The sequence below is a fragment of the Anser cygnoides genome, chromosome 1 (assembly GCF_040182565.1).
Source record: "Anser cygnoides isolate HZ-2024a breed goose chromosome 1, Taihu_goose_T2T_genome, whole genome shotgun sequence".
NCBI classification, from domain to species: Eukaryota; Metazoa; Chordata; class Aves; order Anseriformes; family Anatidae; genus Anser; species Anser cygnoides.
Window position 1 is genome coordinate 212,609,488 of NC_089873.1, and position 15,284 is coordinate 212,624,771.

The 15,284-nt window shown below is 61.1% G+C and overlaps 1 protein-coding gene across 3 annotated transcripts; it reads right to left on the reverse strand.

Moving 5' to 3' along the window:
* Positions 1-427: 427 nt before the first annotated feature.
* Positions 428-15,075, reverse strand: RRP8 (ribosomal RNA processing 8). Of its 3 annotated transcripts, XM_013170648.3 has the most exons (16): positions 13,937-15,072; positions 13,688-13,817; positions 13,084-13,190; positions 12,824-12,920; positions 10,066-10,236; positions 6,828-7,136; positions 6,257-6,339; positions 5,668-5,806; positions 5,027-5,161; positions 4,804-4,927; positions 4,490-4,626; positions 2,950-3,063; positions 2,252-2,433; positions 1,742-1,967; positions 1,126-1,336; positions 428-931 (listed from the first exon to the last, which is right to left on the reverse strand). In XM_013170648.3, the coding sequence occupies exons 1-16, from the start codon at positions 14,959-14,961 to the stop codon at positions 663-665; spliced, it is 3,459 nt and encodes a 1,152-aa protein (XP_013026102.3). In that variant the 5' UTR covers positions 14,962-15,072; the 3' UTR covers positions 428-662. The 3 variants fall into 3 exon arrangements, 2 of the variants coding, with proteins under 2 accessions (XP_013026102.3, XP_066846260.1); XR_010828490.1 differs by lacking the exon at positions 428-931 and having other exon boundaries at positions 1,173-1,336; positions 1,742-1,861; positions 13,937-15,075; XM_066990159.1 differs by lacking the exons at positions 12,824-12,920; positions 13,084-13,190; positions 13,688-13,817; positions 13,937-15,072 and adding an exon at positions 12,049-12,237.
* Between the last annotated feature and the right edge of the window lie 209 nt (positions 15,076-15,284).

The window sequence follows — 15,284 nt, forward strand, 5'->3', positions numbered from 1 at the left end:
ACGCATAGCACTGCTCCCTCTCAGACACAGTGCTGGGGCCACATCTTCCTGCAACACAGCTGGCCAGACAGCAGGCTGCACTACATGCAGTGCTACACACAGTATTGCCCTGCAAGATCTCCCCGATGCGGTGTGCTCAGCACCTTATGCATGTGGTCAGCTGGCCACTATCCTTAATAAAGAAACCAGAGTCCACAGGCTAGGGGACTCCATGCAGAGGATGCTCCCCCAGACAAGAGCATATGTGTGCAGGAAAAGAGTTGGTCTCAGAGGTCAGACCCTTAGGGGAGAGGCAGGAAAGCCCACACCATCCCTACTCCTGCCTGGAATCCAGAGAGGCTGCAGCCACCAGTTGCTTCCCCGAAAGAGACAAGCTCCGGGAAGGAAAGGCTCATGGAACAGCAGGGGTGGAGAAGCAGGCCCCAGGTACAGAAATAAATCGATATATTAGTGTACAAAACATGCTGCTTCCTCTGTACAGTGCCCCAGCCGGGCGCGGGCTCCCCACAGGGAGTTCACACATATATAAATAAGGCCCAGACAGCTGCAAACAGTATTTACAGCCCGCGGGGAGCTAGCGCCTGCTCCGGGGCCAGCCCCACCAAGACCAGCTGCTACGCCCAGCCCGCGGGATCCTCCCTCCTAGCCTGCACCGGCCAGGTTCATTTCAGGTCCACATCAAAGTCCAGCACCAGCAGCTTGGTCTCCTCTGTCCCATTGCGGCTGCCCACTGCACACACGAGCTTGGTGTTGGAGGCACGGATGCGCCACACTACACCCCCGCTGCCCCCGCTCTCCAGTGCAACCAGGTTGCGCACAAATTCGCCCGTCTTGAGGTCCCAGAGCTTGACAGTACCATCATCCGAGCTGGTCACCACAAACTTGGAGCTGAACTGTAGGCAGGTCACTGCACTCTGGTGCTTGCTGGGCCCTGGAGGCAGAGGGTACCCGTTAGTCCTCCTGTGCTCCCACCTCCGGTCCCAGGCTCTTCAGATCACCCACTGCTTGGCTCTTCCACCCCTGGGCAGCATCTGTCATGACCCTGCCACGTCTGGTGGCCAGGAACAACATGACACCGCTCCAACTCCCCTAGCAAGGGAAGTTGTTCCACCCCCCTGCACTCACCCTGCAGTGTTTGCAGGCATTGGCCCGTCTTGATGTCCCAGATTTTCACCGTGGAGTCAGCATTGCCAGACACAAGGATGTTGTCACGTAATTCCATGCCACTAGTGAGCGACTGGTGCCCCATGAGCGTGTGTAGACAGTTTCCACTCTCTACGTCCCACACTCGGATTGATGTGTCCAGAGAGCCACTCACAATGTGCGTCCCGTCAAACTGCCAGAGAGACACTGGTCAGCACGGCCTGCCTGGAAGGGGAGGCTTGTTCTCACAGAATCACAGAATATCCTGAATTGGAAGGGACCCACAAGGATCATCAACTCCAACTCATGGCAGTGCAGCACCAGAGGCTGGGGCAGGCCACGGTGCTCAGGTAGCACCCTATGGCCCAGCAGGGTGCACGTGCCTTGGCAGTGCCCTCGCTCTAGGAAGGCGACGTGGTTTGTGTGTTCCTACAGCGCACACACGAGAGGGGTCAGGGCAGAAAGGCAGAGCACGTGGTATGCAGAGCACAGTCTGTGTGCCTCTGCAGTACATGCATGCAGAGGGGAGACGGCCTCTTATGTGCCAGAACAGACAGGCTCGTGTCCCTGCAGCAAGGGGAAGGGGCCAGGCTCTTACCTGCAAGGAGTAGACGCGGTTTGTGTGTCCCTGCAGCGTATGAGTGCAGCTCTCGCTCTCAGGGTCCCAGACTTTCACTGTGTAGTCATACGCGCCGCTCACCACCTTGTGCCCGTCGTACTGCACACAGCGCACGGCAGCCACGTGCCCCATCAGCACATGCAGACACTGCCCAGTCTCGATGTCCCAGAGGCGCAGAGTGGCATCCCGCGAGCCACTCACAACCCTGTGAGCAAGGGTGCACTTGGAGCCTGCATCAGCTCCAGACCTCACCCAGCTGAGCTAAGCCTGGACATACCAGCTTTCTGAGGGGCAGCCCCAGCTCACCCTCCCCAGGGAGGCCTCTTCCCACCCGGCATCCTTTGGCGGCAGATCAGCGTAGGCCCGGAAGACCTCTGCACTTTCACTTGCAACAGATCCGACCCCACAGACTGGCCCAGACCCTAATACTTCCTGACCTTCACCCACCCCACCCCACCGACCAGACCCCAAACACCTTTGACCCCATACCTGTTCCCATGCAAGTGCATGCAGCGCACTGTGGACGTGTGCCCATACAGCGTGTGCACACATTCGCCTGTGTCCGCGTTCCACACTTTGAGTGTCCGGTCCGTAGAGCCACTGATGACAATGCTGTCCCTCATCTGGGAAGACCAGACACCCCCTGTGTGGCCAACCAGCGTCTGCACACACTGCAAAGAACAAGGAGATGTGAGGCACTGCTTTGGGAAAGGCTGAACAACACAGCAAGAAGGGACAGCAAAGAACAGGACTGCTCCTGGGCAGGAGCAGTAAGGCACTTCAGGTCAGAAACCCACCTCCCTGCAAACTCAGGCCCCCACCAGAGTCCTCCCACAACAGCCACTTGCTGTTCTGAAACCAATCAAGTTTCTTGGCCTTTCCAGTCTTCAGGAGAGTGGTCCACACTTGCTGACCACTGGTGAAAACACGTGTGGCCAGCTCTTGCTCATTTGTTACTACACCAATGCTGACTCCTAGCTTAAGACAGCTCTTCCCACTGCTCCTGCAGTTACAGGATCTACCAATTCCTCCCCCCAGCTGTACTTTGTCAGAGACCAGATAAACCCAACAAAGTGGCTGTGATACCTCCCACACCTCCACCCTCTCTGCAGCAGTGCAGAGGAACGGCACAACTTTCATTGTGCCGGCGGAGCAGCCCTGTGACAGGATGTGAGACAACAGCTCACCTCTCCAGTGACAGCCGACCACACCTTGAGTGTGTTGTCATCTGAGCCACTGACTATCCGGTTGCCGCAGAACTGCAGACAGGTGATGACATGGTCATCGTGTCCCTTCAGCACCTGCACAGAGAAGACCATGAATGAGGAGGGAGTTGCGCAGTACAAACAGATGGGTTCTTGTAACAACAGCCACCTCCCTGCTGCTTCTCTGCTGGGTAGCAGCTACAGAAAGAGCCAAAGGGGGCATTTGGGAGCTAATGCTGGGGGATGATGGGCTACAAGGGAATTCCAACACATGGACTGACCCTTGTGGCTATTAAGGCTGCACTAGCAATTGAGCTCAGAGACAATGCTTTGTCCTAGATCAAAAAATGGTGTTTGTGAGACAGAGCACATTTAGGACCACCAGCTCCACCTTCCCTGGGAGGCAGGTAGAACACAAACAGCTCTGCGTCCACTTCCAACTCCCTGAGCAGCAATGCAGCAGCAGGCAGAGGAGGCAGGCGATGGATGAGACCCCTGCAGGGGCAGAGGATGTGCAGCTCAGGCAGGGCCCCAGACCAGGCAGACCTGGCCGAGCACAGTGAGGAGAGGCTCGGTGTAACAGCCAGCCTGGAGCTGCCCAGTGCGGGGACGACACTGTGCGAGGGGGTGGTACAGGGCAGGCGTCCCGGTGGCAGGGCCCTGGGGTGTTCTGCTCACAGCTGACGCAGTGACCAAGGGCATCAGGGGCTCAGGGTTACTGCCACTACTGCGGTCCCCACAGCATGCCCAGCACCGCTGTTCACCGGGTGCTGCAGGGGTGTGGGGAAAGGGCTGGGGACACTGGGGGCTTGGAGAAAGTCTGGGGATGAAGAGCAGCAAGACAGAGACAGAGACTATCACCTGCGGGATCAGCTGCAGGGGTGGCTGGGGCTCTGCTCTGTTTGCTATATAGGGATGAGGGGCAGGAAGGGATCTTAGCAGAGAGAGACAAAACCAACATCAAAGTGCTCTGCAACACTCTGCTATAGAATGTACTAGGGACAAGGCTTGGCTGAGCCTTAGGAGGGCTGTACCATTCCCTGCATGTCAAGGTTAGCTACAGCCCTGCAACACGCACTCAGAGAAGGGGTGAACAGGTGGAAAACTCCTGCTCTGGGGTTAAGGGCAACCCTTTTCCCACTGGTAGAGCTGCATTCCTGTACCATCCACTGTGGCAATCCCTGACACCAGCTGCACTGCCAGCCAGAGCACATGCAAAAGCTCCAAACAAGCTGTGCTGTGGATCTGCTCTCTGCAGGCAGGGACAGGAGTTGCAGGAAGCTGGCAGGACTTACAGCTTCAGGGAAGTTTAAATTCAAATACTTGCAGGTGAATTTCTCTGGCTTATGTCTCCTGAAGACAGGCGAGCCACCTGAATATTTTCCCAAGACGCTTTTAAAACTTTTAATGATCTCATCCTGTTGGTCATGGATATTTTTCTGCTGCTCCCTTCTTGCACCAGATTCCTACACATCAAAGCTCTGGAGTCTGCTTCTCAGTATGCACTGCTGAAGGCACCTACCTTGGGGGCTTTAAGCTCCCCGCTGCGCCAATTCATGTCAATTTTGTGCTGCCGCATAAAGGCGAATTTCCAGGGGCTGTACATGAACCCAGGGCTCAATAGGCGTCGCTTCCGTAGATTCAAGGGCTCCTCAATGCCTGTGGGAAGAAAATGCAGCATGATGCAGACTTCCTCGTGGCACACAGGTGGTCCGTGTCCCCATCCTGGCAGGAGCCAAGAAGATACACAACAGTGAGAGCTGTGGGCTCCCCTACTGTGGGTACCGTGGCTGCAGATTCCAGCCGCAGTGTGCCACATGCAGGACGGGTGTTTACCTTCCTCACGGCATTTCTCTCTCCAAAGCAGGTTATCTTCAGCCAAGACCCTCCAGTAGCGGCAGGTCTGGGCAGCACGGAGCAGGTCCCGAGGCTCCAGGAATGAGAGGACATAGAGTGCCAGCTGTGGGATCAGAAGCCAAGTTACAAGGGCACAGTAGGCTCCCAGGGTTGGTAACCAGCGCATGGCACCAGGGCGAGCCCGTCACTTGCTTCAACTCACCTCCTTGGGCAGCAGGGAAATGAAGTCTCTTTGGAACTGTGGTTCAATGACCTGCATCATGTACTTGATTTGTGAGGGCTCGCAGCGATCAATGAGCTCATCCAGAGCAAGCAGCTTCTCTGGGCCACTCCACCGCTGAGGACAGGGACATCAGTCACATTGCCTGCACACATGGCAGGCCCTCACAGGCTCCTCTGTGGCTGCACAGGGCCCATGCCCCCCCAGCCCCAGCCGGGACACCAAAAGGCACAGGGGCACCTGAGCCGTAAGAGAGCAAGGCCTCTGGAGTCAGCCAGGGCTCCGGCACTTAGACCCCAAGACAGGAGCCGCAGAGGTGGGGCTGGGAGCTCCACCAGTCACACACAATGTGACACAGGTGCTGTGTGATGGTGGACAAAGCAACACTGCCCCAGAGGACACACTGCCCAGTGGGAACAAGAGGTGGGCCAACATCACATCTGCGTTCCTTTAGCTAAGGGCAAAAACTCACTGAAACTCTACCGTGGGACCCAGAACCCCTGCCTACGGCAGGCTGCACAAAGACAGACTCTGCAGGGCTCAGCCCACCTTGTGCTGCCCTTCAGCCCCACAGCTTCACGGTGCCACCCCTGGCGAACCCTTCGGCAAGGCTCTGTGCCTACCTGGAAGGTGCGGAGCCAGTCCTGCAGCTCAGGGGGAGGAGCAACAGAGGGGATGCGGCGGCGCCGTGCCTGGCCTGCCTTAGCATTGCGCAGGTCCCCAAAGGTGGTGGTGGGACTGGGCATGCAGGGACCCAGGGTCCTGGGCCGCAGACAGGGAGAGATGAAAGCAAAGGTGAGAAATGCCAGCACTACTTTGGGCCACGCTGTGCGAGCAGTTCTCAGAACGTCGGTCCCCGTGTACTACAAACCCTGAGCCTCCCCTAGGCTAACGCCTTTCCCCAACCCTTCCACAGGGACCACGGCTACACACACGTTCCCCTTACCCTAACCCACTCTACGGAATGACAGAATCACAGCGTGGCTGAGGCTGGAGACACCTCCGGTGCACCTACTCCCACCCTGCATCAGCAGGGCCACCCAGAGCTGCCTGCCCAGCACCACGTCCAGGCACAGCTACTGGAGATCTCCAAAAAGGAGACCGCACCACCTCAGCAGGACTTCTAGATGACTGAGGGATGGGACTGCTGAACTGAGGTCTTCCCACTCCCCAAGCCAACATGCTGCTCACCACAGAGCGCGCACATCTTACCTGCTGTACTCAGAGCCCTTGCACAGCTTTTTACCAGGGGAGAGGGCCCTGCCGTCCAGGCCATTCTCTGACTTCCGCTTCATCTGTGAGGGGAAGGACAAGTTAAAGCAGGGTGGAGCACAGCCCTCTGTGCACGTTCTGGGTCACTGATTTTCTGCCAAGAGTGACAGAGTAGGAGACCCAGCCCAGCCAGTCTTCCAAGACCATGCTCTTGCTGGGAACCTGCAGAAGCTGAAGGACAACCGAGCTCTAGAGCTCGCAACAGAGTTAATTTCTGGGGGAAAAGCAGAATTTGGTCCTCCCGAGGGCAAAATCAGACCCAACATGGAAAGGTTAGCAGAGCAGGTGCACAGGGACAAAAGCAGTGGCTGAAAAAAACAGCAGGCCTGCTTTGCCCTTCTCTAGGCACAGTCCAGTGTGGAGTAGGCAGAGCTCCATGCACACTGCAGCCTGCTGACAGACGAGCCCTATAGCCAGGCCCAGAGCTCGGCACACCACGCTGCACCTGACAGCTACAGGGAGAGCCAGGCTGGGACGTGACAGACCAGGGCCGTGCCTGCAGCAGCGTTACCTTGGGCCGCACGTGGCGGAGGAGGCCACCGTCCTCCGTCCGCTGCAGGTAGTCTATCCAGCGCTCGCCAATGGTGTAGTAGAAGTAGACGTTGCTGCCATCTTCTCCTTCCTCGCTGCAGCAGCTCCCCTCTTCCTCTTCTTCTTCCTCCTCCTCCTCCTGCTCCTGCTCCCCACAGGCCGTGGAGCTGACTGGCTCCTGCTCCTCTTGCCCGCAGGAACCATTGGCCTCTGGTCCTGACCCCGGACTCCCTTCCCCAGCGCGCTCTGGCTCCCAGGGGCCCGACACATCTTCCTCCTCAGCTGCTGCCTGCAAGACAGGGAGACGCAGGATCACTGCCCCAGCCCTCAGGTGCCCGGGGGCACCAGGCTGGGGGCGTGCTGTGGGGCTGAGGAGGCTGCCAGCCAGAGCGAGGGCCCAAGGCACACAGGGGCTTCCTTCCACAGTCCCAGGGAGGGAGCAATGAGCTGGGCACAGCCAAGGGTGGGAAGAGGGGAGCAGACGACCAAGCCAAGGTACTCTCTGGGGACAGGCGGCCGTTGCCAAGCCAGGCCTGGGGACAGGATGCTTCCCGGCCCTAGAGGAGGGCACAGCTGCCACACGACCAAATTATGCAGCAGCAGGCCACTCCACGGCTGGGCAGCATGCACAAACGTTGCGGGGTCAGGGGGTCACTGAACAATACTGAACCCACCAGTACTGGCTCCACTGTGCAGCGCCCTTCCCTGCTGCAGCGGGAGCAGCCCTTACCCTGGTGCTTGGCAAAGCAGGGGTCAGAGCTGCTGCGTGCATGGGCAGCACGGGCTGAGCACCAGCCTTCACGGCAAGGCAAGTGCCCCTCCAGCCCACCCAACCAGCAGCAAAACCAGCAGAGGGGTGAGAGTACTGCGTGCCCACCCAGCACCACCTGCACCCCTTCTCCCCAAAGAAAACAGCACTGTGACTAACTGCACGCGCACACAAAAAGCAGAAGCACTCAGTAATTACTTGGAAGAAGCAGAACAATGCCCTTACATCACAGGAGAATGAGGAACTGTTTCCAGTACACCAAGAACATAACTCAATCAGCAGACCAGGGTAATCTGCACCAAAGTGTCCCAGTGACTAGTACCAGCAGATCACTGGCCCACACCAATTATTTTTAGTACGTCTTGGAATACAGGAGGAATTGCAAGCACCGAGAGTGTGAAAACTGTGCCAAAACTGAGGAAAGCAGATGACTCAATCTTTACATGGTTTTATATCTGGTAATAGAGGGGCTGGTGCAGGATTCCACTGGGAAGATGACAGGGACACGCTTTGCACCAGCTGATGAGACTTTGAAAATGTCTTTTCAAATAAAGTTGATTTTATTCTTTGAAGTGTTACAGTTGGTTAACAAAAGCAGTTACATGAATCACATAAATGAGACGTACTCGTACACTGACTGGGGCACCACAGCCTCGGACATGCTGTTTGGTGAGATGGGTTAGGTCAAGGCAGCGCCAGCGAACAGATCTCTGAAGGTGTGTGTTACTGGGAAAATTCACTTTCTGCTGATGGGCTGAGTGCAGGCCCACAAGGGGGAAAAAACACTGGTCGGTATTTGTTTTGCTCATAGTAAGGAAGTAGATTTTTTTTTTCCGATTACATTTTGAGATCAACATTTGGGTAGGAGGCAAGGATGGGACAGCCACACAGTGATCTGCATCACTTGGTAAACTGGGCTCACTCAAATAAAATGCATTTCAGTACATTCAGAGACAATGTTCTCCATCTAAAGAGAAGGAGAGCCGGACCAGCAAGACACCAGGGACTGTGCATCCTGTAAAGCGGTGACTGAAAAAGACTGAGGGGTCACACTCCACACAACCTTCAGGCTCAAAAATCCAAACAGGGAAGAAACGCAAGCAGGAGTGCAACACTACCACAACGCCCAATCCATATTTTAAAACAGAATGCTTAAAACTAAGACATTGGCTGATCCCCTCCCCCAGATGATTCAGAGGCCGGAGAAAACATCTCGTAGGAAAAGAAAAGAAATGGAGAGATGATTTGGTCACAATACAAAAATACACCTGTGGAAGGAAAAACTTTGGTGCTTTAAAGGGCTCCTGCCAGGCACTAAAACATTTAGGGCAGCTGGGGCTGGGTTTGCTTACGTTCAGGAGCAAGGCCTTGGCGTCTGTGTTCTCAGGAGACTGCCAGGGCAGGCTGCCCAGCCCCGAGGCTGGCTGCTTGCTGCCCCACGGCGCCCCCGACCCCTCTGCAGGCCGGCTGGGGGCAGTGGCCCAGGCCAGGTGCCCGGATCTGCCTCTCCGGGAGGCAGCACCGGGCCCAGGCTTCTCAATCAGCTCCTCTGGCATCCAGGCCTGGGGCTCAGGCCCGGGTCACAGCTAACAAGGGACACTGGGACCGTGCTGCTGGGGTAGCACTGGGCATCCTGAGCTGTCACTGACAGCCTCCAGGCAGTCCAACACTTTTCAGCAACCCCCTTCCCCTCCCGCCCCCCCCCCCCCGCTCGGCAGAACGCTCAAGGGCTTGGCCAGGCAGAGCTTTCATGAGCCCCCTGGAGTTTCCTCAGCCCCACAGGGACCAGCAGCAGGAAGAGGCACTTCCTGAAGAAGTCCCCAGCACCAGGCAGGCAGCGCGCGGCCACTGCTCCCGCGGATGAGGACAGGAGGGCAGGGACCTTGGTGAGAATGGGCTCTGGCCTCCTCAGCTGCCAGCCCCGGGGAAGAACTTCCCTCCACACCCAGTTCTGGCCTCCGATGATGAGCAATTATTGGAACTCAACAACTGGCTGCAGAGGCCTGCCGATGGGTAGCTGCTCTGCAGCTGGGGGTGGGGGGTGTGCAGACAAGCCACGAGTGTCCTCTGGGGTCAGAGCACTGCTCCTCTGGGGCCTGTGGGACAGATGCACCGAGCACAGCAGCTCCCACCAAGGCTTGCACCCAGGGGCCACCACACCCGCCCTACAGCAGGGCACACACAAAGCCTCTGCTCTGGGGAAGGTCTGGACAGCAAACTGCCACCTCACAGGGCAATTATGGACTGACCGCTCGGCTGTTTAGGAGGGCGCAGCCTCCTCTGGACTGCCTTGTCGCAGAGGCCCAAGCAGGTGTGTCTCCTGCCCAGCAAACCTCCCCATTCCTGCACCAGCTGTCCCCTCTCCCAACACAAGAGGCTTCTCCCCAGCTCCTGGAGGCAAGATTACGTCCCTGTCACACAGAAAGGAGCCCTAACTTTCTTTTCCTACCTGAGGCACAGGAGCCTTACTGTCCCGCTGCAGACCAGGGCTCACCCTAGCAGCCTCCTCGCTGCTTGGCCTCCTTCTGCAAGTCATCCGCTGACTATTCAGCTCCAAGATGCGGGTGGTGATACCTTTGACGTGGAGAAGGTCATCGAGGGAGTTGAAGCCCTTCAGTTCCTGTGAGAGGGAGAAGTAAGACTCAACGTGGAGCTCAGGATCAGCCTCCAGGGAGGACCAGGCTTACTGACACCCTTGTCTGAGGGGCTGTTTCCCGGCAGTGACCAACCAGCTTCCATTTCATTTACACCCACAGCTCCAGTTAGTACTTTGAGGTGTTGGGGGAAGGAGGCTCGGGGTCCCACAACAAAGTGGCACCTTTGTATTTCAAGTCCTTACTACCGTACCCATCAGGAGTAAGGAATGCCTTCTGCCTGAAGCTGCTTCTCCCATGCAGTCCCTCCCGTTTCCACAAACTGCCCCTGCTCTGAGCAGCAGCGACAACGCCCAACCACACACGCCTGCAAGGAACAGCAGTAACACTAGAGCTGTTACTAGCAGGTGGAGAAGTCACCCAAAAGCAAACGACAAAAGCTCAGAAAGGGGAACTGCACCCTCTAGCTCGCTAGTCCCAAGGCCGGGCGCATTTGCTGGCCCACACAGTCAACCTCCAAGGACTGGAAACAGCCCCGACCTTCTGCCAGGTGTGTGCACACATGCGCGTGCAGGGCACCCTTCGCTCTGTGAAACACCAGGTCAGGCATTGCCCGGCCCCGCAGGCACGAGGACCATGACTTACAAGGTATCACATCTACACCCTGCACAGCCTCCACGTAGCTTCTGCCACAAACCAAAGTCAAAGGGCCTAAAATCATCAGGAACAGTGGGAGCGTGATGGTACTGGCTAACACAGACCTCTGGGCCAAGACAAGGCTCCTACCATCCTCTCAAAGCTGTCAGGCGTCATTACAGCGCTTCTCCTGCTTATCCACAATAATCAGTTTCACCCCAAACCACTGCTCTAATGATAAGCCTTATTTCTATGAATTTTCCCTCACCTGTTCACATACCAACAGCCCTGTGGCTGCTGAGCCCCGTGGCTCTTCTGCCTCCCTGGTGTTTACATTCCTGCTGTATTTATAGCTGGTGACCCTGCCACTCTCAGCCTCCTCTTTTCCAGGCCAAAAAAAGTCAAGCCCTTCCAGTCTTCTCCTCTGAAAGCGGCCTTCCATTTCCCCAATTCCTCCTGCCTCGTTCCTCTGCCTCTTTCAGCAGGGATGCCACATTTCAGCTACGGTCCCGCCAGCTCTCCATGGCATTAATTTTCCCGTCTCTGCTAAAAGCACGGTGACAGGCACAGCCTGTGACCACACGTACCTGCTTCACGGCTGTGTCACACGGGTGGCTCAGCCACCCCGGGAGTGACTACGGCACGCAGGCTTTTCGCCGTCTCCGTCACTTCCCAAGGGCGGTCAGACAGAGCACGCAGGGGGCGCGGCAGGACCTCCGGCCCGCGGGGACCGCACCGGGCAGCTCCCGCCCCCGCCCGCGCTTCTGTTCCCAGCAGGCAGCAGCACCGCCGCCGGCCCATGGGACCCACCCCGGGCGCGGGGCGCTGCCGGCACACGGAGCTCGCGGCCGCGGCCCCGGCCCCCGATGCGGCGGCTCCGCAGGGCCCGCACCGGCCGGCCCCGCGAGCGGCAGCCCCGACCGGGACGGGCTCCGAGGGCCTCGCCCCACCGCAGGCCGCGCCAGGAGAAGCTGCGGAAACGGGCGGCGGGGCCCGGCCCGGCCCTCCCCCGCCGGCAGCGACCCCGGGGCCGAGCCACGCCGGGGCCGGCCGACGGGAACGGGGCTGTGCGGCGGGGCGCGGCCCAACCCCCCCCGTCCCGCGGCGCTCCCCTCCCAGCCCCCACCGGCACAACCGGGCCCGCCGCCCCGAGCCCCCCCGGCACCCGCCGCGCCCCCCCCCCCCGGTCACCGGCCGCTCACCTCTCTCTTGCGCACAATGCCGCGGGCGCGGCGGCGGCCGATGCCGCTGAGCGCCCCCTCGAGCTCGGCCACGCCGGCGCGGTTGATGTCCAGCTTCCCCCCGCCGGGGCCCGGGCCCGGCCCGCCCGGCCCCGACATCCCCGGCAGGAAACGCCGCCGCCGCCGCGCAGGCCCGCGCGCACTGCGCACGCGCCGCCTCGCCCCGCGCGCGCCCCGCCCCGCATCCCCCCCGAGGCGCCGGGAGCCTGTACGGAAATAGCGTCTTTATTAGAACTGCGCGTGCGCGGGGCGGCACTTTCCGAGGGCACACGCCACGGCCCCTCTCCCCGCGCTCCCGGCGGAGGGCCCGAGGCTCCGCCCACGGGTCGGGGGCGCGCAGGCCCCGCCCCGGTCCTGACGTGAGCCGGCCCCGAAGCCCCGCCCCCGCGGCGGCCCCGCCCCTCAGCGCCGCTTGTAGCGGCAGGGCCGCAGGCGGAGCCCCGCGCAGGGCCGGGGGCGCGGCGGGGCCGTCTTGGAGAACTCGAGGAGGAAGAAGAAGGGGCTGGAGAGGTCCTGCGGGGCACGACGGGGCACGGCGTCACGGGCGGGCCGGCCGGCCGGCCCCCCCAGCCCCAGGCTGCTTCCCCGTCACCGCCCCGGCTCAGCCCCAGGCCGGGCCGAGGCACCTCGCCCCGCCAAGCCGCCGCTGCCGGGACCCGCGGGCTCTCCCCCGAGCTCCCCGGTTCCCCCGGGGGAGCCTCACGCCCCGCGGTGCCCGGTGCGCTTGAGGACGCACCTTGGAGACGCTTTTGAATCCCAGCTGGGCCATGGCGCTCATGAAGGCTCGGATGTCCTCGAAGCGGCTGGCGACCTCAGCCACCAGCAGGGTACCGCTGTGGGAACGTCCAGCCATGAGGGGGGCACTGCAAGCACCCCCACGGCCTCCCCCCTCGCTGCCCACTGAGAACCCGTCCGTGTCCCTGGGGTTCACCCCCGCACCCTGTATGCTTTGTTACCCCCGCACCCAGCCCCAGCTGCATGCACGTCTCTGCCTACCCCTGTTTCAGCACACGATTTGCCTCTTCCAGGATCTCCTGAAGGTTGGTGCCCATCAGTGCTAGGCAGAAAACCGCAACGTCCACTGACTCGGCTTCCAAAGGCACCTATGAAACACCAACACAGAGACCAGCCCCAAAGGGGGGATGGCAACAGGGACGGGCAGCTTGTCCCTCTCTCTGGCACTCCCACGGCTCTCGGATTCACCCAAGCACCTTCTCTGTGGGAGGAACAAACAGCGGTACCCCCGTATGAGAACAAACATATGCTCCTTTTCACACACGAGGTTCTCATCCTTCCCATAGGTGCTCCCAACCACCTTCTTCTGTCCCCCACAACTTGACACCTCGGTCTGTACACCCTGAAACCTTCAGCAGGTTTTTCAGTTTGTGGCAGCTTCAACGCCTCGAGCCACCATGAACATCCACATGGGCGCATGCTGCTCTCCCACCAAGCCTGGAGAGCCACAGAGCTCTGCCACCCCTCGCACACAGCCTCCTCTCCTGCACCTCCCTGGCTCTGAGCACGTGTGCAGCTTGCTTACTCTGCACGACGTGGACCCTCATTGCTCAGTGTGCCACAGGCACAGCCCCAGTCCCCCTACCTTGGCCATGTCGCACACAGTGACAAGCGGGCTGAGAGGTACCAGGTCAAAAGAATGAACCTTGTTTCTGACACTGCTCGCAATCTTGCAGTCGCCACATCCAAAATCCGCCACGACCAGAGAAGCTGGCCTAAGGAGGAGCAGAGGGCACAGACTGATAACGCCGCTCTGCCCACCACCTCAGCTCAGACCAGAGACTTCCCTGGGCCTGGCCCTCCCCACAGAGCCCCTGCTTCTGCCCACACTCACCTCTTGCGCAAGTAACGGATAATGCGATCCACGGGATTCTCCGGCCAGCGCCCCACTTGTTGAGCAAAGCCGCGGTGGTAGATTTGGAAAGCTTCGGGATCGTTCTGGAAGAGCTTTACAGCTTCCTGGCTACTGGAAGTGTAGAGCTGCTGGTTGATGTACCGGAACCGGGCAGAGAGGAGCCGCTCTTCCATCCGTGCACGCAGGGCTGCCGACCTCCCCACAGGGGCTGCTTCCAGGGCGGGCGGCTCCGAAGCACCCGCTCCCGTGCCTGCTTCCACGTCTGCTTCCTTCTCCTCGCCAGGTCCTCCTCTGAGCTTATTCTTCTGGCGCCTTTTGTTCTTCTGCTTGTTTCTCCACTGCTGCCGAGTCAGCCTCTGGGCCGGTCCCGCAGCCGAAGCCCCTGTCCCCGGCCCCTCCGGCTCTGAGCTCCACGCGGGCCGGGCCGCGGGCGGCTCGGCCGGGACACCGCGGGGCACCGGGGGGGCGGGCACCGCGGCACGGCGGCTCTCGGCGCCGCTCCGGTCCCGCTCCGCGGCCGCGCGGCCTCCAGCGCCGCATCTCCGCGGGGCGCGCTGGGTCCCGTTACCGGCGGCCGCCCGAGTCCCGCCCGTCCCGGTCGCCCCGGAGGGCGGCCCCGGGGGCGGCCCGGGACCGCCCCCGCCCGGGGCCTCCCGCCCAGCCCCAGGCTCCGCGCTGCCCGCCGGGCGCCCCTCCGCCTCAGCCCGGCACCCGGCGGCCCGCCGCCGCCTCCGGGGCCGCTTCCGCGCAGGCTGGCCGTCCGCCGGCGGGCACGGCCGGGTCCCGGCCGACGCCTCGAGGCGCTGCAGGGTGGCCAGGAGCCGCTGGCGCCGCTTCCGCTCCGCTGCGGCGGGGGCCTGCGGAGCGCGGGGCGGCTCGGCCCGACCCCCCCCAGCACCCCTTACAGGCCGCCGCGGGTCCTCGGCGCCGCCGCGGGGTCCCGGCGAGACCCGGGACGGCGCGAGGCCGTCCGCCCCCTCGCTCCAGTCCTCCTCCGCGAACATGGCCAGGTCCCGCCGGCGGCCCCGCGGCCCCGCACCGAACCCACGTGCGCTCGCGAGGCCCCCGCGCCTGCGGCCAGAGCGGCGCCGGCAGCGCTGCCGGGAGGGCGCCCCCTGCGGCCGGGAGGACGGGCGGCCAGGCAGCCCCGCCCCGCCCCGCCCCGGGCACAGTTAGCCACGCCCACAGGCACGCGCGCCCCGCCCCTTCCATTTAGCCCCGCCCCGCCCGGTTGCCCCCGCCCCTGCCCGGTTGGCTCCGCCCACAGACCTCGGCCCGGTTGGCCCCGCCCCCGCCCGGTGCCCGCGCCCGGTGCCCCCCCCCCGGC

Coding starts and splice junctions, on each gene's coding strand:
- RRP8 (XM_013170648.3), bottom strand. CDS start 14,961: ATGTTCGCGGAGGAGGACTGGAGCGAGGGGGCGGACGGCCTCGCGCCG. Junction 5,807..6,256: donor AAGGGCTCTGAGTACAGCAG/GTAAGATGTGCG, acceptor TCTGCGGCCCAG/GACCCTGGGTCCCTGCATGC. Junction 1,337..1,741: donor ACCGCGTCTACTCCTTGCAG/GTAAGAGCCTGG, acceptor TCTCTCTGGCAG/TTTGACGGGACGCACATTGT.